This window comes from Boleophthalmus pectinirostris, unplaced genomic scaffold, assembly GCF_026225935.1.
Source record: "Boleophthalmus pectinirostris isolate CB_2022bp ecotype Guang Dong unplaced genomic scaffold, ASM2622593v1 HiC_scaffold_2, whole genome shotgun sequence".
Lineage (NCBI taxonomy): Eukaryota > Metazoa > Chordata > Actinopteri > Gobiiformes > Gobiidae > Boleophthalmus > Boleophthalmus pectinirostris.
Window position 1 is genome coordinate 36,573,112 of NW_026571152.1, and position 27,666 is coordinate 36,600,777.

Sequence of the window (27,666 nt, forward strand, 5' to 3'; positions counted from 1 at the left end):
AGCAGACTGGGACCAAAAAAGGGCCCTGGACTTTCCCCCCCACAAAAAAATTGAGGATCAGGGGGAAGGGGAGGGCGAGGGGGTGGGCAGGTACGCTCTGCTCAAATTGGCCAACGAAAAGACAATATTAAGGACCGGGAGCACCACCACAGTTGAATGGCTGTTCTGGAGAATGCACAGATTGACAGTCTGACTCTGAAAAGAGGATATTTAAAAGCCCTCACCTTATATCACCTCTCTGTTTTCTGTTTTACCCAGGCTGAACCACACTGCCCCCTGCTGTTCTTGTGCCTCATAGACTGTGTATGTATGTGTGCCTGGACATCACAGAAAATTATGGTTCATTCAGTGCATTTTGTGTTTCTACCAGTGATGGAACGTAACAAAGTAAAAGTAGTAAAGTACTGTACTTAAGTTTAAAAAAAAAAAAAAAAAAAAAAACTGAAGGCAACCACACACTACAGGATTTTTCACTCTTAAACAGTTTTTTAAATTTGGCTAAGTGACCTCATGTCGTTTCTTGACCTTGAAAAAATTAAATATGACTTGAGAGCCCAACCAGCTAAGTTTTACACTGTACGCGACTCTATAATCAAATATACAAAATCTTTCAAATCATTATAACTTTACAGCCTTCTCAAGAGGATGTCAAGGCAAATTTTCTAATTTACTGTGCTTCCACTGGTATAAATGGTATAAATGGAAAGAAACAAAAGTACAACGCAGATTGTTATTTATATATGTATTGTGTATGTAGGACCTGGATGGGGGGGTGGTGGGGGTTTAAGTGTTAGGGTGGGATTAATGAAATGGGGGGTATAAAAAAAACACAACTATTAACTACTAAACACATGCTTTTCTTTCAAATTTTCTTTAACATTACCTTTTATTTTGTACAGTCATAAACAATGAATCTTTGTGCCTCCGTTAACATTATTATTAGTTTGTACGACCATAAACGAAAACAAAATATAATACTGCTGCCGGATGACATGACGGTAAAGTAGCAATACGCAATGACATAACACAACAATAACTAGAACAATTTATAGAGTGATGGTGTTTTCACTGTAGGTGGAGATTACTCTGACAAATTAATCTAGGTTATTTTTAAAAACTGTGTATTATTTTTAAAGATATAATCAAAGGGGAAACACTTTAATCATACGTATCATTATGGGTTACAACAGGGGTGTCAAACTCAAATTCACAGAGGCCAAAATGAAAAACTGGGACTAAGTCATGGGCCAAACTAAATATTTATTGAAAAACTTTCAACAGCATCTGCACGTTTTCTCTTCTTTCGAGATATGCAATGTTAAACCTTTTCTTATTAAAGTAAATGTTTATAGTTTTGCTTTAACACTGAATCCAGAACGAGCAGAATATAAAATAATAACAACATTTTAAATAAATAATGTCAGCGGGCCAGCACATATTTGATATGATCTCGCGAACCAAATTTGATTATATCGCAGGCCAAATTTTGCTCCCGGGCCTGAGTTTGACATGTCTGGTTTACAGGCCTGACATCCTTGACAAGTGCCCGACTGTAGTATTTATTTATTCACTAAAAAGGTTCTTTTGGTAACAAATTATCCTGTTTTAAATGATAAGAAATGCAAATTCTCATTCAAACACACAATAAATGTTTTAATCACTTTATTTAGATTTTTTTTTTTTTTATATATATACACTTCCTCACCACAAAAAGTTAACACCTGTAACTGAAGTTGTTATCTCAGATCCGATGTAAAACCAACTCCTTATGGAAAGTAGTCGGACTTTAGCAGCACAATCTGAGGAATGTAAAAGTCACAATACGGTGCCTGTCTTCACATGTGACAAAGCGTATAAAAACATTTTTTGTTCAAATATTCGACAGTAATATTTTAAATTTAAAATATAAAGATGACTATGCTGAAGATTAAGAGAAATATCCTTTATCCGGTGATTCCTTTGCATGATGTGCTGATTTGTTCAGTCTCCTCACCCATCTCCCTTTTTATTATTTTCACATAGATGCCATTTTTGGGGCCCAGAGTGCTCGAAGACTTCAGCTCAAGTGGAACCTGCACAGAGACAGTAGGACATATATTGTATTTATGACTGAATGTTAAATTATTAGTAGAATTTTTCTCACCTGTGTTTCATCACAGGTCACAATGGTGAACCTGTGAAACAGATTTACTAAAGCTATTTTCATCTCCAGCTGTGCCAGCCTCATGCCCACACAGTTACGAGGACCCGCCCCAAAGGGGAGGTACACAAAAGGATGACGAGCGGCCTTTGCCTCTGGAGTGAATCTGGAAAACAACCACACGTTTAATTCACAAAAAAACTGAGATGTATAAAGAAGTGGACTAAAACCTGAGTGAGTGTCACGTCACCCATAGTGTTCGACTCCAGTCAAATGAAGCGCTCAAGACTAACAATTATGAAGCAAATTTGGAGTAGAGTTCAATATTACGAATAGGAATATATTTACAGACAAAACAGCAAAATAAAAAACACCAGGATCACGTTGAGCGTATTAATTTGAACATTTAAAACCAAAATGAGGAGCCTGACAGCTGCAGTTACACAGAGGGGCGACAGTTTTTCAATACAAAGTGAATTGAAGTCGGAGTCGATGGAGCCAGAAGCGTGCCCATGCCCACTTCCTTTCTGAAATACGGCAGCTACTGGGTTAGCTATGTCCATTTATATACACAGTCTATGCACAAAACACACACAAAAATATGTGTTTGCAAGTAAAATTTATATGTCTTCTTCTTCGTTGTGTTTTATGGCAAGTGGCAACCAATGTTCAGGTGTATTTAAAATCTGTATCTCACCTCTCTGGGATGAACTTCTCCGGTTCGGGCCAGTGCTCTGGATCGTGGTGGAGAAAACCTGCAGGAATTTCTATCCAGGCTCCTTTAGGCAGTCGCTGGCCATTCACCACTGAGTCACGTTCAATATCTCGAACGAACCTTCAATGAAATCATTTATTTACTTTGGGGCCCAGAATTGGACCTTCGTCCCGGGCCCCCAAATTTCTGTCAACGAACTGCTCAAGACTTAGACAAACTTTATTGAAGCACAAGGGAAGTTCCTTGGACACAGTAGCTCACAGAGTAATAAAGAGTAAAAAATACATAAATGATAATAAATTCAAAATACGTAGCAAACAAACAGCAGCAAGAGACAGGTGTCACATAACGCATAACTATATAAATGTACATGTAGAAGTAAAAATAAAATATAGAAATATAGAACTACAAATATATCTCAACAAACGAGACTGTTATAACTTATACATATACTGTATGTTGTGTTTACCTGAATCCAGGTGGGTACATGCGCAGAGCTTCACTTATAACCATGTCTAAATATTTCAGCTCTTGAACATTTGTGTAATCTGGAGACTCCTGTAAAAATGATTTAAGATGACTCTTATGAGCTTTAAGCAACGTTATAATGTTGTTACCTCATCAAAAACAGACCTGGAGTTGTGTTTTGTTTCTTTGACACATGTTTGAGTAACAATTTCTTATTAGTCTGTTTACATCTCCAAAGTTCAACATGCTCTGTTCCACTTTGTGATGTCATGTAGTGGTAGTTTTTCCAAGTTCACAGCTCCTTTTACCTTTAGTTTAATAGATATTGTCAATTCCAGGGCTTAAATATCCAAATGATTCTAGTGAAGGTGTATGGAGTTTAAAGGTGGCCATACCAACTTGTCAAAGTCTGACCTCATCAGATCTTAGAAGCTAAACATGACCAGGCCTGGTCAGTACTTGGATGGGAGACCACTGGTAAATCCAGTAGCAAAAACTGTTATTGTGTCCTTAGGCAAGACACTTCATCCACATTGCTTAGTAGGAAAGTGGAGTGTGAGTGAGTGTTGGTGGTGGTTGGAGGGGCTGATGGTGCAGACTGGCAGCCTCGCTTCCATCAGTCTGCCCCAGGGCAGCTGTGGAGTGAATGAATAATGAACTGTAAAGTGCTGTGGGTGTCTTGAAAGGCGCTATATAAATGCAATGATTAATTAATTTAATTAATGAATTAAAAACACATCCTGTATTACTTCATGACACCTCAAGGTGGAACAAGTGTTTTCTGTTTGACAACTGAACTAAATGTGCACATTTTGTGTGTTAAACATGTGAATGAAACAAAACGCAACTCCAGGTCTGTTTATGATGAGGAAACATTACAACACAAATCAGAAAACAGCATAATATGGACCCTTTAAACTTGATGTCTATAAATGTTTGGACTCACATGTTGAGTGTAGAAGTGGTCTATCTCCTCTTGGAGCTTGTGTTGACACTCGGGGTGCAGAGCCAGCAGGTAACAGGTGAAGGCCAGTGTGCTGCTGCTAGTTTCATATCCGGCCAAAAGGAAGACAAAAGCCTGACCTATGACCTCGTCCTCTGACATGGTCTTTCTCTGTGATCGCCTCTGTAACTGTTCCTGCAGTGACAGGCTCCTGTTGCTACGGATGTGACAATAACAGAAATATTGTGATATCGTACAGTCAAAGGTCTCACAATAATGTTGAGGGTTGTCACCATATATATAGATGATATATGATCTTTTTTTCCTTTTCAGTGCAGATGATATGAAGTGAACTTTTCTCAGTTCTTTGGAATATGATCGTATTGTAGCATTAAAGGCTTGTTATTAGGTTATTTTTTCAGACCAACACTTTGTTTTCATACCTGACAGTTTCACCTGCTCACTAGTGGTCTTCCTCAGCACATTATCCCAGGTATGCAAGAGTAAAAAAGCCCCCACGTCCGAGTTTATAAGAAGACAGCACCAAAACCTGTATAAATCAGCTGACTGGACACATCACAGTAACATCATGTGACTCTGAGGAAGGCCACAAGTGAGCAGTTCAAACTGTCAAGTATGAAAATAAACTCTTGCTCTGAAAAAATAACCTAATAACAGAAATTATCGGGAGATCAAATGAATCTCATTAAGGCTTTTTAAAAGGAAAAAGTAGCATTTCTTCAGTTCTGTTAGCATCTCTAAAATGTAGCAATAAATATTGTACAGTGAGATTTGCTTTCATCATTACATCCTTACCTGTTACTGTCTTTATTTAATGAAGCTGAGGTTTGAGGATCATCACTATGGACTCCAGTGTCAAAGTGCTCCAAAGACACACTCTCATCCCCCCTGCTGCGCGCATCCAACATCAGCTGAAGGAAATCTCTGCGTCTCTAATTTATGAAAGAGAAAATACAAATTATTTTCATCATTGGATGAGCGGTCAGATCTACTGACCCACAGGCTGGTGGTGTGATTCCAGATCCCACAGATGAATGATGTTCATTATGTCCTTGGCCAAGACACTTGACCCACCTCTCCCCTAGTGTTTGTGCACACTGGTGTGTGAATGTGTGAATGTGAGTGGTTTCTTGTTGTAAAGCACTTTGGGTGCCTTGCAGGTGGTAAAGCACTATTATAAAAATATGGCCATTTATCAATGAATATGTGAAATGTGAGATGAAAGATTATAGCAAACGTGTCTTATTTCCATCTTCAGTCTCTCGGCACATTGATGTCAAACAGGACAGGGAAAAGTAAAGGAACAGTCACACAAAAGCAAATGTAACCCCAACATTCTCACTGTATATACAAATATAAAGTACAAAGTACATTTCATTTGAAGATAGAAGAGTTAAACCAACAACCCCCCAATATAAAAAATGTCATTTTTTTTTTAAACATGGTGACATATTTGAAATATGTAATATTAAATAACCGCAATTTTAAAACTTTAGAAAACGCTGCCAGTGTTGAGAGCTCTTGTTTGTGAGCTACACTGTTTTCCATGTCTGACCTGCACTAGAAGCAAAAGAGCTGTCCTAAAGCACTTTCCTAAACTGCACCAGAGCAGTCACCTCTAGAACCTGCTTTTGTCATCCAGATACTTATTTACACATGCGATCCATTACAAATGGGAACATGGGGTTTGGACTGACACGTACCTGCTCTGGGGGCTGCTCCTCTCTCTGTATAATGATCTTTCGAATAGTGTTGGTGAAGAAATGGTTCAGCTGGTCCCTCCTTTTGTTTGGAAAGATGTTTATGATAGGCCTCAAAATAAAAGGAAAGGCAACTGGACAACACACGAGGTACAGATGTTTAAACAAAAGTGTTACATAAACTATACAATTGTAGAAATACTCACAGAAAAAAAAAAAGATCGGGTCGAAGAAAGAGAAGGAGAAAAACAGCTGAGCATGTCGCACAAAAGGGTCATCAGGGGTGTTCTGGGAGTCCACCTGAGTGCCAAACGCCACACTGGCAATGACATCCATGGTGAAGCAGCCGAAGCATCTGGAGAAACAACACAAGTTAAAGTTTTCCACCTGTTTTTCTCTATGGTGATTTTATTGATTTGTCTGGAATGTTTCACAGTATGGCATTAAACCTTTCTATCTTCATGGAGACCAAACTAAGCCAAGTTACAGTTCAGATCTGTGGAGAGGCAACCCTGCTCACACTCCAAATGCAATAAAACCACCTATAATACAATAAATGTAAGGCAGAGCTGTTTAATGTCACACTGTGGAACATTCAAAGCAGAGTAAGAAGGTGCTCCAACCAAAAAGTTACATAGTGCAACTTTAAGAATACATGAGTGAGAAATAAAAGGAACATGTAAACTACCAGTCAAACGTTTGGACACTCATTTCAGTTTTTTTCTTTATTTTCTTTACACTGTAGATTCTCACTGAAGGCATCAAAACTATGAATGAACATGTATAGATGGATGCAAACAAAAATACGCTCAAAATAACTTTGGATTTTAGACTTTTTAAAAATAGCCACTGTTTGATTCCATATATCTTGCTTCTTATATTTGATGTCTTCTTTATGTATATAAAAATGTAGAAAGTGGTGAACACAAAGAAAACAAAACAATGAATTAGAGGGTGTGTCCAAACTTTTAACTGGCAGTGTATAAATGTATAAATCTCTTTACTTGTGGATGTCAAAGGCCTCATTTGACTCTGCATAAACGTTCAGATTCTCCATCAGAGCATTAGTTGCTGTGTTGATGAGTGGAACCATCTGAAAGAAACAGCCTGTCAGTCCCATCCAGAGCTGTATCTAGGCCTGTCACGATAACTACTACATCAACTTATCATTCAATATGTGAAAACTTGAACAATGTGTACATTTTCTTTGTAAATCTGTGGAGATTCCAGGTATTTTTGTTGTAATATAATAAGGTTTGAGCTGTAGAGAGTTGACAAATTAACTTCTATGGCCAATAATTGTTTTTTTTTCATCCCTCCTGACCGCCACAGGGCAGTACTGAAAGCACATACGCAGTTTGAGTAGTAATTCCAATTGAGTCACATCTGTGACCCAGGATGACACCCCATAGGTAATATAGTCATCTGTTCCTCATTTTTTCTCGAGTGTTGTTCGATCTACATGGCATTAGCCATAGCCTAGAACTTATGTTGGTTTTCTGTTGCTGGACGCCCTTTCACCATCTCGGTCAGAGCAGCGGCTTTTCTCCCTCCGAGGACTGCAACAGTCTACATTTTGCTGGAGGGTTGGAGGTACTATTTTCAGTATATTTAACTAAGTCTTTTGTTTCCCGCCCCTAACACTTGACTTTTGAGTTTATGCTAATCTGTTCTCTTTGGTGAAGGCTACGTTCATGCACCTTCTCCCATTGGTTACGTTTGTATTGTTAGCAGTACACTATAGGCCACAGGTGTCAAACATACGGCCCGGGGGCCAGATCCGGCCCTCCAAGACCTTTAATGTGGCCCTTGGGTGATTTTCTACAAAAATATTTGAATTATATTTTTTATTAAAATCTTGTTAATTTTCTGCGGTGTTTATCACAGCAGCATCTCCAGCGTCTCTGTACGTGGCCCCTCCCTCCAGAGCAGCACAAATGAAGACTTGTCTCTTTCCAAACGCTCTTAAAGGACGATCGTTTTGACTGTTGACCGTGACACCCTCATCAACAAAATGTCCAACATGAGAAAAGTGGAGCCAAGTGCAGGATTTTACAACAAAAATTGACTTATTCCTATTTGCATACAAGTTAATGTTAAAACATTGTGTTGAAATTGTATTTTTCTTAAAGTTTCAGGTTGTTCATAATATTATAATATTTTGTAAAAGAAAGAGTTCATCAATTAAAAAAGATTTCTGTAATAGATTTGTGTTTCTCTGCACAAATATTTAAACTTATTATTATTTTTTGGGTTTATATGACATGAGTTTTCTGATCTGGCCCCTTTGGGATCAAAGTAGGTTGGATACGGCCCCCGGACCAAAATGAGTTTGACACTCCTGCTATAGGCTGTCTATTGCTAACTGTGTTATTTTTGTTTGGTTTTTTGGCTCTTTCAGTGAAGGCCATGTTTGAACATCAGTCAGACAACACTTCCGACCATCTCTATAACATCAACTATCAGGGGTGCCTCAGGTCAGCGACTTCTCACGGTGTCCAAAGTCCTGTTAACATGGGCTGCTCTTCATCTGTCCACACTGCGAGCAACGTATTTACCAGGAAACAACAATCAAGTGGCGGATTCTCTTTCCCAAAGGCAACTGCCTTCAGGAGAATGGTGTCTCTACCCAGTGGAGGGGCAGAGAATCTGGAACATTTTTGGTTGGGCAGAGGTGGACCTGCCTGATCTGGAAGTGTCCCAATGCTCACTTCCTACTTGGAATGTGGCGGTTAGCAGGTTATGTCCATGTATATATACAGTCTATGTAATTTGAGCTTCAAAATCTGTTATCGTGACAGGTCTAGCTTTGTCTAGTGTCATTTTCGGCAGCACAGTACCTCTTTCATTTTAGCAGCACTAAAAGAAGGTGTAAGGATGCTCCGGACTCTTTTCCACTCTTCATTCCTTAACAACACCAGAGATTCTCTTGAGGGCTTGATGGCGATTTGAAAAGTCTGCAAAGCAAGTGCAGTTTTTTCAAGCTATATGTCATGATGGAATTTGTTCATGAAATCGGAATAAAATGTAAATAAAAACAGTGTCAGAAAACAAAATACTGTAATATTTTTTTGCATGTAATCACATAACATAAAGGGCTTGTATTACACTATTTTCTCATCTATGTTTTAATGTTGCTTCTTCAACACACAAACCCTGTATATTTAGGCTGAGTTCTTCTCTCAAACTGAAAACTCTGTTCCACCTTGTGATGTGTTAATACAGGGAGTGCTCCATTGTGTTTTTAAACTCAGCCCTGAAATTGCCAATCTCTACTAAACAAAAGGTAAAATGTAGCTGCTACCTTGAAAACTACCAGTTCATGACATCACAAGGTGGAACAGAGCATTTTGAGCTTTGGAAATGTAGACAGACGAATAATAAAAGATTTCTGAAACCTGTGAATGAAACAAAACAGAACTCTAGGTCTGTTTTTGAGGTAACAGCATTCTAACATGACTTAAAGTTCACAAGAGTCAGTTCTGTGTATTATTAAACCTTTAAACCTCTTACATTTCTGTTGGGGAAGTTGCTGAAGTCTCGGACCAACACCTCTTTAAGCATATCAGGGTCAGCGATCACTACCACCGGACTGCGTCCCATGTAATACCTGAAAATATACAGTATTGATACATACTACGACAACAAAGTGTGATTTTAACTAAAAGCACTGCTCTGTTAAATGCTTTGTTGCTCAAATTAGACTTAATCTGATCTTTATTTTAACACAATCTGACCAGAAAGAGCTGACTTGGTTGGAATTATAGAATTAAAAGTGAATACATGTGAGCTGATTTGTCCTGCTGAACAGGTATCTTATCTCAGACCAACGACCACAGTTCACCACTGCCCTTTTGACTGAACTGTGCAAAACATGGGGTGTGGTCCAGAAGCTACCAGTTAACACCCACAAATGAATCTCACTGAATGCTTCAATCGAACAATCAAAACCATGATTGCATCATATGTGGGCCAGCATCACACTGCATGGGACCAGTGGCTGCCAGAGTTCAGGTTTGCTATAACTAGAGCTCAGCAGGAGAAAAGAGGGAAAATTCCAGATGAACTTGTGCTGAGCAGACAACTCAAAGGTCCACTGGAGCATCTCATTCACAAACCTCCAAATCCTGACCGGCAGCCAACCTATGACCTGGTGGAATGGCAGCCCGACAAGCTGGTACTAAAATGCACGCAGAAAGGTGCAGTTCAGCCAAGGTGACTTAGTCTGGGTTCGTACTCATCCACTTTCAGAAGCTACAAAGAGCTTCTCAGCTAAGTTAGCACCTAAATGGGAAGGGCCAGCAACTATTGAAAGGAAGCTAGGGCCTCTCAGCTATGTGGTGAGTTGGGCAGATTCCCCTGCTAAACAGGATACTGTAAATGTAGTTAATCTAAAAGGGCAATATGGGGTTTGACTCCTGTAGCCTCCGGCTGGAGGGGGGGTCGATGTAGTATGGGCAACATAATGTATGGATATTTTCTTTATTTCTCAAGGGCACTGTGGCCTGTATTTGTATTTTTTGTTATTGTTTATCTGCTCAGCTGAGAATAAGATATATGGGTGCACGTGTGGCGCACGCCGCCCCAACTCACTACTGTGCCACTGGCGCCTAAGGCCATTTCCACGGATTAATACCCGAGTTGGACCAAAACGGATTTGGACCACTTAAAAACTGCTGAAGAAACAAACCCAGACACAGGACCCAGCTCATCAGGCACGGGGAGACCCATCCAGCTACTTTCCCTTAGCGCTGTTGTTAAGGTACTTTTTTTTTTGGAAATCGCTAATAGAGGATTAAAAGACTATTCTGTTCAGCTCTATGGTGGTATTCTGACTGTTATACAGAGGAATTTAGTAATTTATGTTTCAGTGGCTTAATATAATTTAAAATCAAAAGAGCCTTTGCCTTTATTTAGTTTTATTTATTACAAGCTGACTTATTATCAGGGCAATAGTAGTCACAGAACAATCATTTACGCAGTTAATATAGAATTTTAATTGGTAATCATCTGCACTCTGTGTGCTTGTTAAACACACAAAGTCAGCACACACTGAAGATGCTGATGTGCTAACATAGATAAACATGGGCATTTTGGGACATCGCCATGGCAACACCGTGCAAAATACGACTTTGGGCCCCTAGACTTTTTTGATCAGGGTGACTTGAAGAACCACTGTGCCAAATTTAATGTTCTTCAATGAAACTAATACATTGTTTTATCACTTTAAAATATAAGAAAATTTAGAAATTTTGTCATTAGGATAACATGGGCGTTATCCTGCATTGCCATGGCAACCGAAATATACCATATGGCTGTCATTGACTTCGCCCATGCACTCATCATTGCGAAAGCAATAGCCTTGGGCCTAATAATAATAATGATAATAATAATATTAATAACACCTCACTCTCACCTTTTTGTCGAAAATTAAACTCCTACAATCTCCCTACACAACGATGAATGCTTATATTGATCACAGACTCCTAAAAATGTGTTGTTTAAATCCATTTTAACATTTTTTCTCTGTGTTTGCATAGTGTCACCATGGGAAGTTCTTAACATTCTCCCAATAGAGATACATGTACAACACCCCTAGTGTGATATATGTATAACACCAAGAAAAAAAGACAAAATGTTTATATAGTTATACTTACCCACAAACTCGTCCATGTGTTTTTATGAGATCCGTCAAAGCATTAAAGAAACCCTGCAGAAATGTACATTATTTAAATTATAAGTGTAATATTTAAAGAGCCCACATTACACTATTTTAGTATTTATGCTATAATGTTTCCTCATCAGAAACAGACCTGGAGTTTTGTTTTGTTTCATTCTCACATATTTGAGTGGTATGTTTTTGATGAGACATGACTTAAAGGTGCACTGTGCAACTTTTCTGGTGGAAGGTCTGTTAAAGAATTTCCTCCATGGAGATGTTATTGCTTTGTCTGTAATGTTTCACAGTATGGCATTAAACATTTCTATCTTCATGGAGACCTAATTATAGGATATATATATATATATATATATATATATATATATATATATATATATATATATATATATATATATATATATATATACATCCCCTGATGAGCACTGATAATCTAACAACATTATAAACCAAGAATAAATATCTAAAACAGACTTACCTCACGAAATAGAAAAATGTTCCCCAAAAAGGGCAAAGGTTTGGGATGTTTGATGCCACATTCTGACAGCACAGAAAACGGGTAAACAGAATACCTACAAAACTCACAGTTATCAGAGGACGTGCAGAGATTATCTTGTATTTACAGATGAATGTGAAACTGTTTTATTTACGTACCAATAGAGAAGACTGAGAAAAAGGAGGAACAGGGCAATAGTCACTGGCCACTCACTGGAATCCATACAAAATGCATTTGAGAAGTCCATGAGGAATTTAACCTGTAATTAAACAACTACTGAAACTGCAGAATAGACAGATAATTTCTCATTTCTTTTTTTTTTTTATTAAACACTACAGGTTAAACAATAAAATAAATATTCCATGAGAGCTGATCTATGTAAAATAAATAAAATGGAATATTGCAGAGAAGATTTGATTTAATGAGCAAACTCTGTTGATAACTTCTGATAATGATTATTATAGATATTACTGATAATACTGACCTTTTTTCACTTCGATTTTAAAACAAATGATGTTTAGACACTTACCAGCAGCACCGAAGCTCATAGAATGTGTTACTGCTGAGGACAAAGACATAAACACCATGTGTAAACATTACACAAGTCACGTGATCATGATGCTAAGAGTGATGGTGTTTTCAATGTAGGTGGAGATTACTGTGACTAATTAATCTGGGTTATTTTTAACTTTTTTTAAATTTTTAATTAAAGGGGAAACACTTTAATCATGCTTATCATAATGGTTTACAACAGGGGTGTCAAACTCAAATTCACAGAGGCCAAAATTAAAAACCGGGACTGGGACTATTTATTGAAAAATTTCAACAGCATCTGCATGTTTTCTCTTTTTTCGAGATATGTAATGTTAAACCTTTTCTTATAAAAAAAATGTTTAATAATAGTTTTGCTTAAACACTGAATCCATAACAAGCAGAATATAAAATAATAACACAATTTTAAATAATGTCGGCGGGCCAGCTTTAGTCCATATTTGGTATGATCTCGCGGGCCAAATATAATTATATCGCAGGTCAAATTTTGCTCCCGGGCCTGAGTTTGACATGTCTGGTTTATAGGCCTGACATCCTTGACAAGTGCCCGACTGTAGTATTTATTTATTCACTAAAAATGTTCTTTTGGTAACAAATTATCCTGTTTTAAAAGACAAGAAATGCAAATTCTCGTTCAAACACACAATAGATGTTTTAATCACTTTATTTTTTGTTTTTTATATACACTTCCTCACCACAAAACGTTAACTTCAGAGCTTCAGTTACAAGTGTTATCTCATATCCAATAAAAAAACTACTTCTTGTGTAAAGTAGTTGGACTTTAGCAGCATGATCTGAAGAATGTAAAAGTATGTCACAATACAGTGCCTGTCTTCACATGTGACAGAGTATAAAAGCATTTTTTGTGCAAATATAAAATATACAGATGACCGAGATGAAGATTAAGAAAAATATCCTTTATCCGGTGATTCCTTTGCATCATGTGCTGATTTGTTCAGTCTCCTCACCCATCTCCCTTTTTATTATTTTCACATAGATGCCATTTTTGGGGCCCAGAGTGCTCGAAGACTTCAGCTCAAGTGGAACCTGCACAGAGACAGTAGGACATATATTATATATAGGATTGAATGTTAAATTATGAGTAGAATTTTTCTCACCTTTGTTTCATCACAGGTCACAATGGTGAACCTGTGAAACAGATTTACTAAAGCTATTTTCATCTCCAGCTGTGCCAGCCTCATGCCCACACAGTTACGAGGACCCGCACCAAAGGGGAGGTACACAAAAGGATGACGAGCGGCCTTTGCCTCTGGAGTGAATCTGGAAAACAAACAAGCATTTAATTCACAAAAAAACAGAGATGTATAAAGAAGTGGACTAAAACCTGAGTGAGTGTCACGTCACCCATAGCCCTTGGCTCCAGTAAAATGAAGCTCACGAGTCTAGCAGTATGGGGCAAATTTGGAGCAGAGTTCCATATTAGAAATATGAATTTATTTACAGACAAAATAGCAAAATAAAAAAACACCAGGATCTTGTTGAGCGGATTAATTTGAACATTTAAGACCAAAATGAAGGAGCCTGAAAGCTGCAGTTACAGAGAGAGGGGTGACAGTTTTTCAACACAAAGTGAATTGAAGCTGGAGTCGATGGAGCCAGAAGCGTGCCCATGCCCACTTCCTATTTGAAATACGGCTACTGGGTTAGTTATGTCCATTTATATACACAGTCTATGCACAAAACACACACAAAAGGATGTAGTAAAATTTATATCTCTTCTTCTCAAGTGTATTTAAGATCTGTATCTCACCTCTCTGGGATGAACTTCTCCGGTTCGGGCCAGTGCTCTGGATCGTGGTGGAGAAAACCTGCTGGAATTTCTAACCAGGCTCCTTTCGGCAGTCGCTGGCCATTCACCACTGAGTCACGTTCAATATCTCGAGCAAACCTTCGATGAAATCATCTATTTAGACTTAAGATGAGGGGAGTAGTCGGGGGGAAAAGGGATCTGTTGTCCTGGGCCCCAAGGTCTTTGAGGCCCAGACTTGGACCTTCATCCTATTAATTTATATTGGAGGGGGGCCTATGTCCGGCTTCTTGCCCTGGGCCCCCAAATTTCTGTCGATGGACCTGCTCAAAACTTAGACTAACTTTATTGATCCACAAGGGAAGTTACTTGGCTCACAGAGTAATAAAGAATACAAATATATAAATGTATATAAATATTATAAATATATAAATGATAATAACAAATTCAAAGTAAGTAGCAAACAAACAGCAGCAAGAGACAGGTGTCAAATAAGGCATAACAATATAAATGTATATGTGGAAATAAAAATAAAATATAGAACTATAGTAATACAAACATATCTCAACAAGAGGTCGTACAGAGAAACTATTATAACTTGTATATATATGTTGGCTGTTTACCTGAATCCAGGTGGGTACATGCGCAGAGCTTCACTTATAACCATGTCTAAATATTTCAGCTCTTGAACATTTGTGTAATCTGGAGACTCCTGTAAAAATGATTTAAGATGACTCTTATGAGTTTTAAGCAACGTTATAATGTTGTTACCTCATCAAAAACAGACCTGGAGTTGTGTTTTGTTTCTTTGACACATGTTTGAGTAACAATTTCTTATTCGTCTGTTTACATCTCCAAAGTTCAACATGCTCTGTTCCACTTTGTGATGTCATGTAGTGGTAGTTTTTCCAAGTTCACAGCTCCTTTTACCTTTAGTTTAGTAAATATTGTCAATTCCAGGGCTTAAATTATCCAAATGATTCTAGTGAAGGTGTATGGAGTTTAAAGGTGGCCATACCAACTTGTCAAAGTCTGACCTCATCAGATCTTAGAAGCTAAACATGACCAGGCCTGGTCAGTACTTGGATGGGAGACCACTGGTAAATCCAGTAGCAAAAACTGTTATTGTGACACTTCATCCACATTGCCTAGTAGGAAAGTGGAGTGTGGGTGAGTGTTGGTGGTGGTTGGAGGGGCTGATGGTGCAGACTGGCAGCCTCGCTTCCGTCAGTCTGCCCCAGGGCAGCTGTGGAGTGAATGAATAATGATGAAGTGCTGTGGGTGTCTTGAAAGGCGCTATATAAATGCAATGATTAATTAATTCAATTAATGAATTAAAACACATCCTGTATTACTTCATGACACCTCAAGGTGGAACAAGTGTTTTCTGTTTGACAACTGAACTAAATATGCACATTTTGTGTGTTAAATGTGTGAATGAAACAAAACACAACTCCAGGTCTGTTTATGATGAGGAAACAATACAACACAGATCAGAAAACAGCATAATATGGACCGTTTAAACTTGATGTCTATACGTACGTCTATAAATGTTTGGACTCACATGTCGAGTGTAGAAGTGGTCTATCTCCTCTTGGAGCTTGTGTTGACACTCGGGGTGCAGAGCCAGCAGGTAACAGGTGAAGGCCAGTGTGTTGCTGCTAGTTTCATATCCGGCCAAAAGGAAGACAAAAGCCTGACCTATGACCTCATCCTCTGACATGGTCTTTCTCTGTGATCGCCTCTGTAACTGTTCCTGCGGTGACAGGCTCCTGTTGCTACGGATGTGACAATAACAGAAATGTTGTACAAGTCGTACAGAAATATACGCAAAAGTCCCACAATAATATCAAGGGATGTCACAAAGTAAAGACCATGAACTTTTTTTCCTTTTCAATGCAGATGATATGAAGTGAACTTTTCTGATATGATCGTATGATCGTAATATAGCATCAAAAGCTTGTTATTAGTTTCTTTTTTCAGACCAAGACTTTGCTTTCATACCTGACAGTTTCAACTCCTCAGAAAGACTGCTAGGGTCTTCCTCTGAGTGATCACGTAATGTTGATGTGTCCAGTCAGCTGAATGATACAGGCTTTGGTGCTCTTCTTTCTACCGGTGGAGGCAGGACGACAGCTCCATCTGCAGTCCCACTTCCTCAGGACAGTATCCCAGGTGTGTGAGCGTAAAAAAGCCCCGTCATCCCGGTTCATTCTGCCTCCACCAGTAGAAAGACAGCACCAAAACCTGTACCAGCTGTATAAATCACGTGACCACTCTGAGGAAAACCGCGAGTGAGCAGTTGAAACTGTCAGGTATGAAAACAAACCCTTGGTCTGAAAAAAGAACCTAATATAAATTATACGAAAGATCAAATTAACCTCATTAGGGCATCAAAATCTTGTCAAGACTTTTTAAAAGGAGAAAGTAGTATTTCTTCAATTCTTTTAGCATCTCTAAAATACAGCAATAAATATCGTACAGTGAGATTTGCTTTCATCGTTACATCCTTACCTGTTACTGTCTTTATTTAACGAAGCTGAGGTTTGAGGATCATCACTATGGACTCCAGTGTCAAAGTGCTCCAAAGACACACTCTCATCCCCCCTGCTGCGCGCATCCAACATCAGCTGAAGGAAATCTCTGCGTCTCTAATTTATAAAGGAGAAAATAAAAATGATTTTTTTTATTTTATTTGTTTGTAAAGAGACAAATAAAATAATATTCAGAGCAATGACATATCCATAGAAACAAGCAGGCGATGGACCCCCAACCAAAAAGCACCTTTAATAAATATTATCTCAGTTGGTAAGAGTGTTGATGCTTATTTACACATGCGGTCCATTACAAATGGGAACATGGAGTTTGGACTGACACGTACCTGCTCTGGGGGCTGCTCCTCTCTCTGTATAATGATCTTTCGAATAGTGTTGATGAAGAAATGGTTCATCTGGTCCCGTCTTTTGTTTGGAATGATGCTTGCGAAAGGCCTCAATATAAAAGGAAAGGCAACTGGACAACACATGAGATATAGATGTTTAAGCAAAAGCGTTACATAAAAATAATTATACAATTGTAGAAATACTCACTCAAAAAAAACATGATTGGTCTGAAGAAAGAGAAGGAGAAAAACAGTTGAGCATGTCGCACAAAAGGGTCATCAGGGGTGTTCTGGGAGTCCACCTGAGTGCCAAACGCCACACTGGCAATGACATCCATGGTGAAGCAGCCGAAGCATCTGGAGAAACAACACAAGTTAAAGGTGAATTGTGTAAGTGGAGGGTCTGCCACCTGCTTTTCTCTATGATGTTATTGATTTGTCTGGAATGTTTCACAGTATGGAATTAAACATCATCATGGAGACCAAACCAGAGCAGACCTATGGATAGGCAACCCCACTCACAGTCCAATGCCTGTTTTTCTAGGTATTTTTGAGCAATAAAACCAACTGTAATAGAATAAATGTAAGGCAGAGCTACTTAATGTGAAACATTCGAAGCAGAGCAAGATGGTGCTCCAACCAAAAAGCTACATAGTGCATCTTTAAAAATACATGAGTGAGAATAAAAGGAACATGTAAACTGCCAGTCAAAAGTTTGGACACTCATTTCTGGTTCTTCTTTATTTTCATGACTATTTAAGCTCAATTTATGGTCATGCATCAAATCATCCGCATCAAGACACAGAGATTCTGCATTCTACAGAGATGTGCACCTCCGAAATTTTCTAACTACACGTCGAAACAATGCAGACAGCAGGGGAAGAAACTCAGACAATAAGGACTGTGGCTGTTCCTCTCTACATCTACTCTACTATATACATTTCCGGTACTCCGCTTTCCCACTTCATTTTGTAAACATGAACGCAATCCTAGCCTCCTAGCGTTGTGACGGTGAATTACTTCTCGGCACACAGACCTCGACACAGATCCCTAAATCCAAAATGACGGCGACAAGGCAACGGTGGCAGTGTGCTTTGAGTCGACGCAGAACCTTAATTCGGTCTTTACACTGTAGATTCTCACTGAAGGCATCAAAACTATGAATGAACATGTATAGATAGAAGCAAACAGAAAATACGCTCAAAATAACTCCAAACTGTCATTTTGGATTTTAGACTTTTTAAAAATAGCCACTCTTTGACCACTTTTGGCATTCCTTAACCCTGACATGACACAGCTGTGAAATAAAAACCATTTCAGGAGACTTCATCAAGAAGGTCAATGAGAAAAGGCCAAGGGTTTGCAGCACTGTCAACAAAGCAAAGGGTGGACACTGTGAGCATTTGAATTAAAAATATATAGAAGTTATTTCACTCTTTTCTTTGCTACATAATTCCATATATCTTGTTCTTGTATTTGATGTCTTCTGTATGTGTATAACACGAAGAAAGTGGTAAACACAAAGAAAACAAAATTAAACATTGAATTAGAGGGTGTGTCCAAACTTTTAACCAGTGTGAGATAGTATTGTGACCCCCATAGTATACTGACCCCAGGGTCAACATACCGCTATCATAAAATGACCCCCCCTATAGTATTTTGACTCCCCTTACTTTTTTCTTTAGTAGTTACTTATCTGATCATTATTTCTTATGTCATTTACTTGTATTATATATTGCTACATATTCATTTTCTTTTAAGGTATTTTAAGGAATGTTTTGATGGATAATGACTTTTGGTATTTTGTGTAAATGTAACGTACTGTTAAAATTGTATTGTATTTTACATTGTTATGGTTTTTAGTTTGTGTTATTTGTTTAGTTTGTGTACTGCTCTCTCCTCTGCCCTGTGTGTTCAGGTGCTGTGGGTGGGACCTGAACTGGAGCTGATTGTCTGTCTCTCTCTCTCTCTCTGTCTCTCTCTCTCTCTCTGTGTGTGTGTGTAAGGCTGCTAGCCAAGGTTTGTTTGGTTGGGAGGATTGGTTGGGTAAGTTTGGGGATCCCTGTACATTTCACATCACGTAGATTTTTGTTGTTAGACACATTAGTTATCAGTTGTTGCCACCCTTGTTGTTGTGAGTTTTCCAAATTCTCTTTTTTAGATCAGGTAGGCTAGGCTTTTTGATTTCTTTCCTTTTTGTAGCCTAGTTTTCAGTTAGGGCCTGTTTTGTTATACCGTTTTGTTGGTTTAGTTGGCACAACTGGCACACGCCTCCTCCCACCAACCTTTTGTTTGTTCTTTGTGCACTTTGGTGAATGTTTGGCCGAAAAATAAAAGGTTTGCCAAACCGACTTTGCCTCAAGGATTGTTTTATACACGTTGTGTCCCTTGTTGGACATAGGGGACATAACAGTTTGCTATGTTCAGATAATCCATATGTAATTTTAAGTGAAGTTATTGATTACGGAAACCATTTCAAAATTCTTCTCCTATCATGTATTTAACTACTCAATTGATTACCCCTGTCTATTTTAACAAGACTCCAAATCATTATACATCACTTTGATTAACTGATTAATTAATAACTACTTATCTCGTTTTCAGTAAAATATGTGTTTAAACAACTAAGTAATTTTTAACATTCAAAAGTTATAATTGACATAAAAAATGCATCTGAGTTCTTCAAAAAACACTTTAATTTGTTTTAATTTGCAGATATAGTATTAATATTCAAAGTTTTTTTCTGTAGAATTCAAGTTCTTCATTTATAAAATATAGATTTTCATGGGGGGGGTCAACATACCATAATAGGATTCTGACCCCGGGGTCAAAATCCTATACCACACCGGCAGTGTATATATGTATAAATCGCCTTACTTGTGGATGTCAAAGGCCTCATTTGACTCTGCATACACATTCAGATTGTCCATCAGAGCATTAGTCGCTGTGTTGATGAGTGGAACCATCTGAAACAAACAGCCAGTCAGTCCCATCCAGAGCTGTATCTAGGCCTGTCACGATAACTACTACATCAACTTATCGTTCAGTAAATGATAACTAGAACAATGTGTACATTATCTTTGTAAACCTATGAAGATTTGGGGTATTTTTGTTGTAATATAATAAGATTTGTGCTGTAGAGGGTTGACTCACTAACTTCTACGGCTTATTATTGGTTCTTTCTCCTCTTCATCTGTTGCAGCTCAGGCCTTTTGAATGACACTGTCTATTTAAAAACGGTTCACTGGGGTAATCCTGCCTTGTTATTCTGTCTGTGGCATAAAGTAGTTTCAATATTATCGTGTATCACAGGATTTCTCTGTAGCAATAAACCACCACAGACTGTAGAAAGAAGTAGGCTAAAGGAGTGTGATGTCACCCACAGTGCTCAAACAACTGGAAACAGTTCCTTTTTAAATAAAGTCCATGTATACTGAACTTCAATATCTGTTATCATGACAAGTCTTGTTATGTCTAGTATAATTTTCAGCAGCACAGTACCTCTTTCATTTTAGCCGTACTAAAAGAAGGTGTAAGGATGCTCCGGACTCTTTTCCACTCTTCGTTCTTTAACAACAGCAGACAGTCACTCATGGGCTTGGTGGCGAATCGAAAAGTCTGCAAAGGAAGCACAGTTTTTGTCGAGCTATTTGTGACGATAGAATTTGTTCATGAAATTGCAATAAAATGAACAGAGGATTTGAAGATGTAAACAGGCTTACAATAAGAGTTACTCAAACATGTGAATGAAAAAAACAGAACTCCAGGTATGTTTTTGAAGAGGCAACAGCATTCTAACGTGACTTAAAACTCACAAGAGTCAGTTCTGTGTATTATTGAACCTTTAAACCTCTTACATTTCTGTTGGGGAAGTTGCCGAAGTCTCGGACCAACACCTCTTTAAGCATATCAGGGTCAGCGATCACCACCACCGGTCTGCGTCCCAGGTAATACCTGAAAATACACAGATTTATTACAGTTAGTATTGATACTTTGTGGCTGATGTCAACAATCCCTGGGGGTGTGAGGCTAACTGTTGTCAAAGTTTTCAGCTTGTCCCAGAAAGGGAGGATGTAAAAGACTAGAGACCAACTGGATGTCTTACGCAAGAGAACTTTATTTACCATCAATAAAACGAGTCTGGGAGACCTTGAAAAGTCAACATAGTGTGATTTCAAAAGAGAACACAGTGTGATCTTTGAGTGTTCAAGCCCATTTACTATGCTTCCAGAGGAGGAGGTTTATAAATCAAGTGGTGAGACTATGAAGACCAGTAGACACCTGTTAGGCAGTAATATGCCACAATTTAGATAGTGGTATGCCAATGGTGTGCCAAGGGAAGATCTTGGTGTAAATACAGCTTTTGTATGTCAATGATAAACTGAGATGTACGTGATAGATAAATTACTTAAATTCTCTTACACTAACTAAACTCAAATTACTCATTAGACAATCTGATCTTTATTTTAACACAATCTGACCACTAAGAGCCGACTTGGTTGGAACTAAAACAGGTGAGCTGATTTGTATCATCATTGTAACTGCTTAACATTCTGCCATTAGAGACACATGTACAACACCCCCAGCGTGATATATGTATATCACAAATGTTTATATAGTTATACTTACCCACAAACTCGTCCATGTGTTGTTATGAGATCCGTCAAAGAATTAAAGAAACCCTGCAGAAATATACATTATTTAAATTAATTATAAGTGTAATATTTAAAGAGCCCACATTACACTATTTTAGTATTTATGCTATAATGTTTCCTCATCAGAAACAGACCTGGAGTTTTGTTTTGTTTCATTCACACATGATTGAGTGGTATGTTTTTGATGAGGCAACATGGCTTAAAGGTGCACTGTGTAACTTTTCTGGTGAAAGGTCCGTCAAAGAATTTCCTCCATGGAGATGTTATTGCTTTGTCTGTAATGTTTCACAGTATGGCATTAAACCTTTCTATCTTCATGGAGACCAATTTACAGGATAGATAATACTTAATTTATTCTGAAGGAAATACATTTTTCATATTTTTGAGCAATAAAATCACATGTAATTGAATAAATGTAAGGTAGACCTGTTTAAAGACATACTGTGGAACCTTCCAGGCAGAGCAATGACAACTCCATATAAACAAACAAAAGGTAATACAGGACCTTTAACTTGACTTTCAATATGTTTTTTAAAATATTTCCCTGATGAGCACTGATAATCTAACAGCATTATAAACCAAGAATAAACCTCATTTATCTAAAACAGACTTACCTCACGAAATAGAAAAATGTTCCCCAAAAATGGCAAAGGTTTGGGATGTTTGATGCCACATTCTGACAGCACAGAAAACGGGTAAACAGAATACCTACAAAACTCACAGTTACCAGAGGACATGCAGAGATTATCTTGTATTTATTTATTTATTTTATTTTATTTTTTTTTACATACCAATAGAGAAGACTGAGAAAAAGAAGGAACAGAGCAAAGGTCACTGGCCACTCACTGGTATCCATAAAAAATACATTTGAGAAGTCCATGAGGAATTTAACCTGAAAGTAAACAACTATTGAAACTGTAGAATAGACTTAGACAGACTTTATTGATCCACAAGGGAAATGACTTGGACACAGTAGTTCACACATGTAAAACACAAATATCTTAATATAAATACAGTCTATCACAGTTATATAAAAGAGGTTGTAATAGGTTGGAAATAGTGCAAAGATGATATAATGATTGACAGAAACAGGCTTATCTGTGATGTGAATGTGATTTTCTAGAAAACACTGCTGCTTAAAAAAATAAAATAAATATGTAGTGAGAGCTGTGTTATGAAAAGTAAACAAAGTGGTATATTGCGGAGAAGATTTGATTTAGTGAGCAAACTCTGTGGATAACTTATTATTATGAGTATTATAGATATTATACGGTAAAATGTAGCAGTAGCTTTGTGTGACCAGACGTCTCTATTTACCCGGGACAGTGTCCAGTTTTGAGCCCTGTGTCCCCTGACCCAGCAGATTTATCCAAAACCAGTGATTTGTACTAGTTTTATACAAGAAATGTTCCAGGTATCCCCATTTTCATTAAGACAGCCCCTTCAGTCGATTATTTTAAATCTTGTTTAAAAACACGCACTTTTACTCACTGGCTTTTAACAAGTCATGAAAATTGTATGATCCTTTGACTACCTTTTATTGATTTTATTTGCTATTTTTCTATTCCTATTTTCTGCTTTTTGTATTTTTTATGTTTTTTATTGACTTGCTTATTTACTTATTTTATGCTTTACTGTATTTAATGTGTTAATTTATATTGTGCCTACTCTTTGCCGCACTTTGGAGATCTTGTGCTGGTAAAATGTGTTACAATATACAAATAAAGTTGCACTGGATTGGATTTTTGACCATTTTGATCCCTGCCAACAGTAAAGAGAGGCATAAACTGTAATTTGTTTAGGTAAAAGCTGCTTAAAAATTACCAAAACACCAATAAAATGTGACTATAGTGACTCATGTTCATAGTGAATGGGCCGAGTGCAACAATTTTTTTTTTATAACATGCTTGTTTCAAAATTTTATTATTACTGTTAGGATAAATACCTAGGTTTAGGTATTTAACTACTGCTATGATCTAACTGATGTGCTGCTATAAAGTTATTGATGTACTGCTATATTTTATGATTGTATTAACATAATCACTATACAATGACCCAGAAAACAGGGACTAGATTACAGATGAGGGATGCAGAGATAGAATATCTTGTACATGAACTGAACCTATTTCTATCTATATGTCTAATCAATTAACTAAATAGGGCAAGGACTTATTGATAGGGTTATGCTGACTCAGGACTCATCACCCTGATCAGACCAGCAAGATGCTCCCGTAAGGGAAGTGAGATGAATCCGGGGGATCCGTGTCACAATTGGATAAGATTGTGCAACGTGCCAAGAGGCCTGGCTGGCCTGTGCACCAACGAAGAGGCACTAAGTCTAAACCATGGTCGCCTCCCACTATAGTTTGCGTATAAAAATCATTGTATAGGCATAAATATTCAGTCTCTGCATGGGAATGTCAGCACAGACTCCTTGTACAAGTATGACTTTTCTAATATTGGAATAAGTAAATTATCTGGACTTTATTTCTGTTTCAAGTGTAATTTTTTTGTCTAAGCAGAAACTAATGAACACATGAGGAAATGGGTTATTTTCCTCAAAATTACCAGCCACCTCAAACCGGGGTGTCCCATTTTTTTGGTTTTAAAAATCTGGTCACCCTAGTAAAGGTAAAAGGTAGCTTGAAAACTACTGCTTCACAAGAGACCATTTTACGTAATATAGGACCTTTAAATTACACATTTATACCATCAGCTGCAAAGTATGAGTAAAAGTTTTGTTACCACACAGAAAGTAGACAGTAATCAGTGTTTTTAAACTCCATACACCTTCACTAGAATCATAAGGATAATTTCAGTCCTGGAATTGCCGTTGGTCTCTACTGAACTAAAGTTTAGTCCGTATTTACCCGGGAGAGTCCCAGTGTTGAGCCCTGTGTCCCCTGTCCCAGCAGATTTATCCAAAAGTATTAATTTGTCCCAGTTTTATACAAAAAATGTAGCAGGGGTCCCTATTTTTGACCAATCCTATCCCTGCCAACAGTAAAGAGAGGCATAAATTGTCATTTGTTTAGGTAAAATAAAGAAAAGCTGCTTAAAAACGACCAAAACACAACTAAAATGTAAGTATACTGACTCACATTAGTCTTGAGTGCAGAACAATTGTCCATAATTTCGCACTAGTTTCACAATTTTATTACTACCAACCACCTCAAACCAGGGATGTCCCAGTTTTTTTTATTTTGAAAATCTGGTCACCCTATAGTAACTTTAAACACTGACCTTTTTTCACAATAACACAAAAGCTGTTTACACTGTTTCCAGCAGCACAGAAGCTCACAGAACATGTTACAGCCAAAGATGTAAACATTACACAAGTCACGTGATCAGGACGCTAAGCTAATGTCAACAAAGCGCTAAAATACGCAATATTCGGATATAACGTGAACGATTTGTGGAGAAATCAATGGGTGTTGTTTGATTTGACAACACGGACAAATTAAACTGTGTATGTGACCGTTATGTGTGATGAAAAGAAGAGATTTAAAGCCCTCACCTTATATCACCTCTCAGATGCGGCTAGCTGTACCTCTGGTCTGTTTTACCCAGACTGAACCACACCGCCCCCTGCTGTTCTGGTGCCTCATAGACCGCGAATGTTTATGTGCCTGGACATCACAGAAAATTATGTTAATTCACTGCGTAATAAATAAATAAATAAATAAATAAATAAATAAATAAATAAATAAATAAATAAATAAATGACATAGGGGTCATTCCACGCCATTTCAACAAATGGCCCACGCACATGGATCTCAAAAATAAAAAACAAAACAAACAAAACCAAATAGTCCCTTACTATCATGTACCAACCCTGTGAAGTTTTAGTCATTTTCGATCAATACTTTTTAAGTTACAGCTCATATAGTGAGGGGGGTATGTGTCAATTTACGGGCCAAAATGAGCGTCATTTTTTCTCTGCTGTTTTCACAGGTCAATATCTCCGTAAGTATACACAGGGCTGAAATTTTGTAGGCTTGTAGTCCTCTACTCTGTGTCCAAATAACATCTATCAAAAGTTTGGTATATTAATTCATTGTCATTTTATATGAACTTTAAAAAAAAACAAAAAATAAAAACTTGTTCATTTCCGTGGCATATTATTATCAAACCATTTGATTCAGTCTTTAAATGTTTAGTGACCTTAGTTGCTGGAATAAAACATAGTACATGATCACTGTATACTCGTGTCATTGTGTCTTGCACTATGACTGAAAACTCAAATGTGAATGTTCAAGATACAATTAAAAATTGAAGGAGCTTCATAAAATACATATGTTTGGTACCGTATTTTTCTGGTCTTTCAGGAAAAAAAATATTCAAATTAATTTTTTTAATCACTACCCACATGCCATAAATTACATGTGAAAATCGGACCATGTTGCGTTTTCTTGTTTTTAACAAGGACCCTCACACATAACCTATTTCAAATTTTCAACATTTGGTGATTTTTTTTAACAGTCCTAGTACATATCTTGATTCTCAAAAAAATTCAAGGGTCTCCGACACCTACAAGTAGGCTTTCTTTTTTAAGTTCATATAAAATGACAATGAGTTGAGATACCAAACTTTTGATAGATGTTATTTGAACACAGAGTAGAGGACTACAAGCCTACAAAATTTCAGCCATCTGTGTGTGATACTTATGGAGATATCGACCTGTGAAAATGGCCGAGAAAAAATGACGCGCATTTTGGGTTAACCCTAACCCTAACCCGTAAATTGACTCATACTCCCCTCACTAAATGAACTGTAACTTAAAAAGTATTGATTGAAAATGACAAAAATTTCACAGGGTTGGTACATGATAGTAAGGGACCAGCTGGTAATTTTTTCAAAATTTTTAAAAAAACATGATGCGTGAGATTTTCTGGAAATTTGATGAAATGGCGTGGAATGACCCATAGGTATCTGTACTTCTATCAAACTCAGTCAGAGACACTAAGTTTTGAAACAGTCTCCCATTATCAAGAAGAGAGACTCCAACAATGGACACTTTCAAATCACACTTGAAACAGCGGCTAAAATAAAATAAAATGAAATAAAAAAATTATAAAATAAACGTTTAATAGTGACAGGCACCAAAATGTTTCTGACACACAAACATTAAAGCAACAACCGGAAATTCCTCATCATGAAAAAATTACAACCTTAATATTCAATTCAGTTCCATTCCATTACCATTGCACAGATCCTCAGTCGCTTTGTGTCTGGATTGCTTCATAAAATAGTGATTAAGGGTGACTCACATTGAATTAAACTGTGCCCAAATCACATGAAAGTGGTTTGTTGTTTTGTTTTTACTGTTAGAATGTAGCTCCCAGTCTCCTTTGTTTGAGAAATCAGCAAATCAGAATCAATTAAAAGCCTATTACAGCGAAAACTATTATCAAGGTCAGTGCCAACAGAGGGAGACAGAATGGTGCATGAAAAATACTGAATTAATTTGTTTATTTAAAGCTTTGTACCGCCGAGAGAAAAGGAGCGCAGAAGGGAGTGGTGGTTTTGCAGACATTAAAGCTCTTACATTACACAAAACTGACTCGTGTGAGCTTTAAAGGTGCATAAATATTTCTGGTGGAGGCGCCGTCAATTGATTTTCTTTGTGGAGATGTTATTGCTTTGTCTG

General features: G+C 37.5%; 2 protein-coding genes across 3 annotated transcripts; both read right to left on the reverse strand.

Annotated features, from left to right (window-relative positions):
- Positions 1-1,928: 1,928 nt before the first annotated feature.
- Positions 1,929-12,754, reverse strand: LOC129409439 (thromboxane-A synthase-like). Its single transcript, XM_055155499.1, has 15 exons — positions 12,690-12,754; positions 12,319-12,419; positions 12,143-12,236; positions 11,645-11,697; positions 9,501-9,597; positions 8,828-8,944; positions 6,992-7,080; positions 6,194-6,342; positions 5,991-6,121; positions 5,083-5,219; positions 4,270-4,483; positions 3,325-3,413; positions 2,838-2,975; positions 2,144-2,306; positions 1,929-2,072 (listed from the first exon to the last, which is right to left on the reverse strand). The coding sequence occupies exons 2-15, from the start codon at positions 12,405-12,407 to the stop codon at positions 1,944-1,946; spliced, it is 1,689 nt and encodes a 562-aa protein (XP_055011474.1). The 5' UTR covers positions 12,408-12,419; positions 12,690-12,754; the 3' UTR covers positions 1,929-1,943.
- Positions 12,755-13,360: 606 nt separating this feature from the next.
- On the reverse strand, positions 13,361-25,599 carry tbxas1 (thromboxane A synthase 1 (platelet)). 2 transcript variants are annotated; one of them, XM_055155741.1, is made up of 15 exons: positions 25,534-25,599; positions 22,808-22,908; positions 22,631-22,724; positions 21,991-22,043; positions 21,219-21,315; positions 20,863-20,979; positions 20,239-20,327; positions 17,570-17,718; positions 17,362-17,492; positions 16,995-17,131; positions 16,045-16,258; positions 15,104-15,192; positions 14,484-14,621; positions 13,831-13,993; positions 13,361-13,759 (listed from the first exon to the last, which is right to left on the reverse strand). In XM_055155741.1, exons 2-15 carry the CDS (start codon positions 22,894-22,896, stop codon positions 13,652-13,654), a joined length of 1,668 nt encoding a protein of 555 aa, XP_055011716.1. In that variant the 5' UTR covers positions 22,897-22,908; positions 25,534-25,599; the 3' UTR covers positions 13,361-13,651. The 2 variants fall into 2 exon arrangements, with proteins under 2 accessions (XP_055011716.1, XP_055011717.1); XM_055155742.1 differs by lacking the exon at positions 25,534-25,599 and adding an exon at positions 25,260-25,278.
- Between the last annotated feature and the right edge of the window lie 2,067 nt (positions 25,600-27,666).

Bases quoted from the DNA above. Each gene is read 5' to 3' on its own strand.
- tbxas1 (XM_055155741.1), bottom strand. From the start codon at position 22,896: ATGGACTTCTCAAATGTATTTTTTATGGATACCAGTGAGTGGCCAGTG. The intron at 21,316-21,990 runs GTAAGTATAACT...GTGTATTTTCAG, and splicing joins ACACATGGACGAGTTTGTGG to GTATTACCTGGGACGCAGAC. The intron at 20,328-20,862 runs GTACTGTGCTGC...TGTTTGTTTCAG, and splicing joins GTACGGCTAAAATGAAAGAG to ATGGTTCCACTCATCAACAC.
- LOC129409439 (XM_055155499.1), bottom strand. From the start codon at position 12,407: ATGGACTTCTCAAATGCATTTTGTATGGATTCCAGTGAGTGGCCAGTG. The intron at 7,081-8,827 runs GTACTGTGCTGC...TGTTTCTTTCAG, and splicing joins GTGCTGCTAAAATGAAAGAG to ATGGTTCCACTCATCAACAC. The intron at 6,343-6,991 runs GTAAAGAGATTT...TTGTTTCTCCAG, and splicing joins GAGGCCTTTGACATCCACAA to ATGCTTCGGCTGCTTCACCA.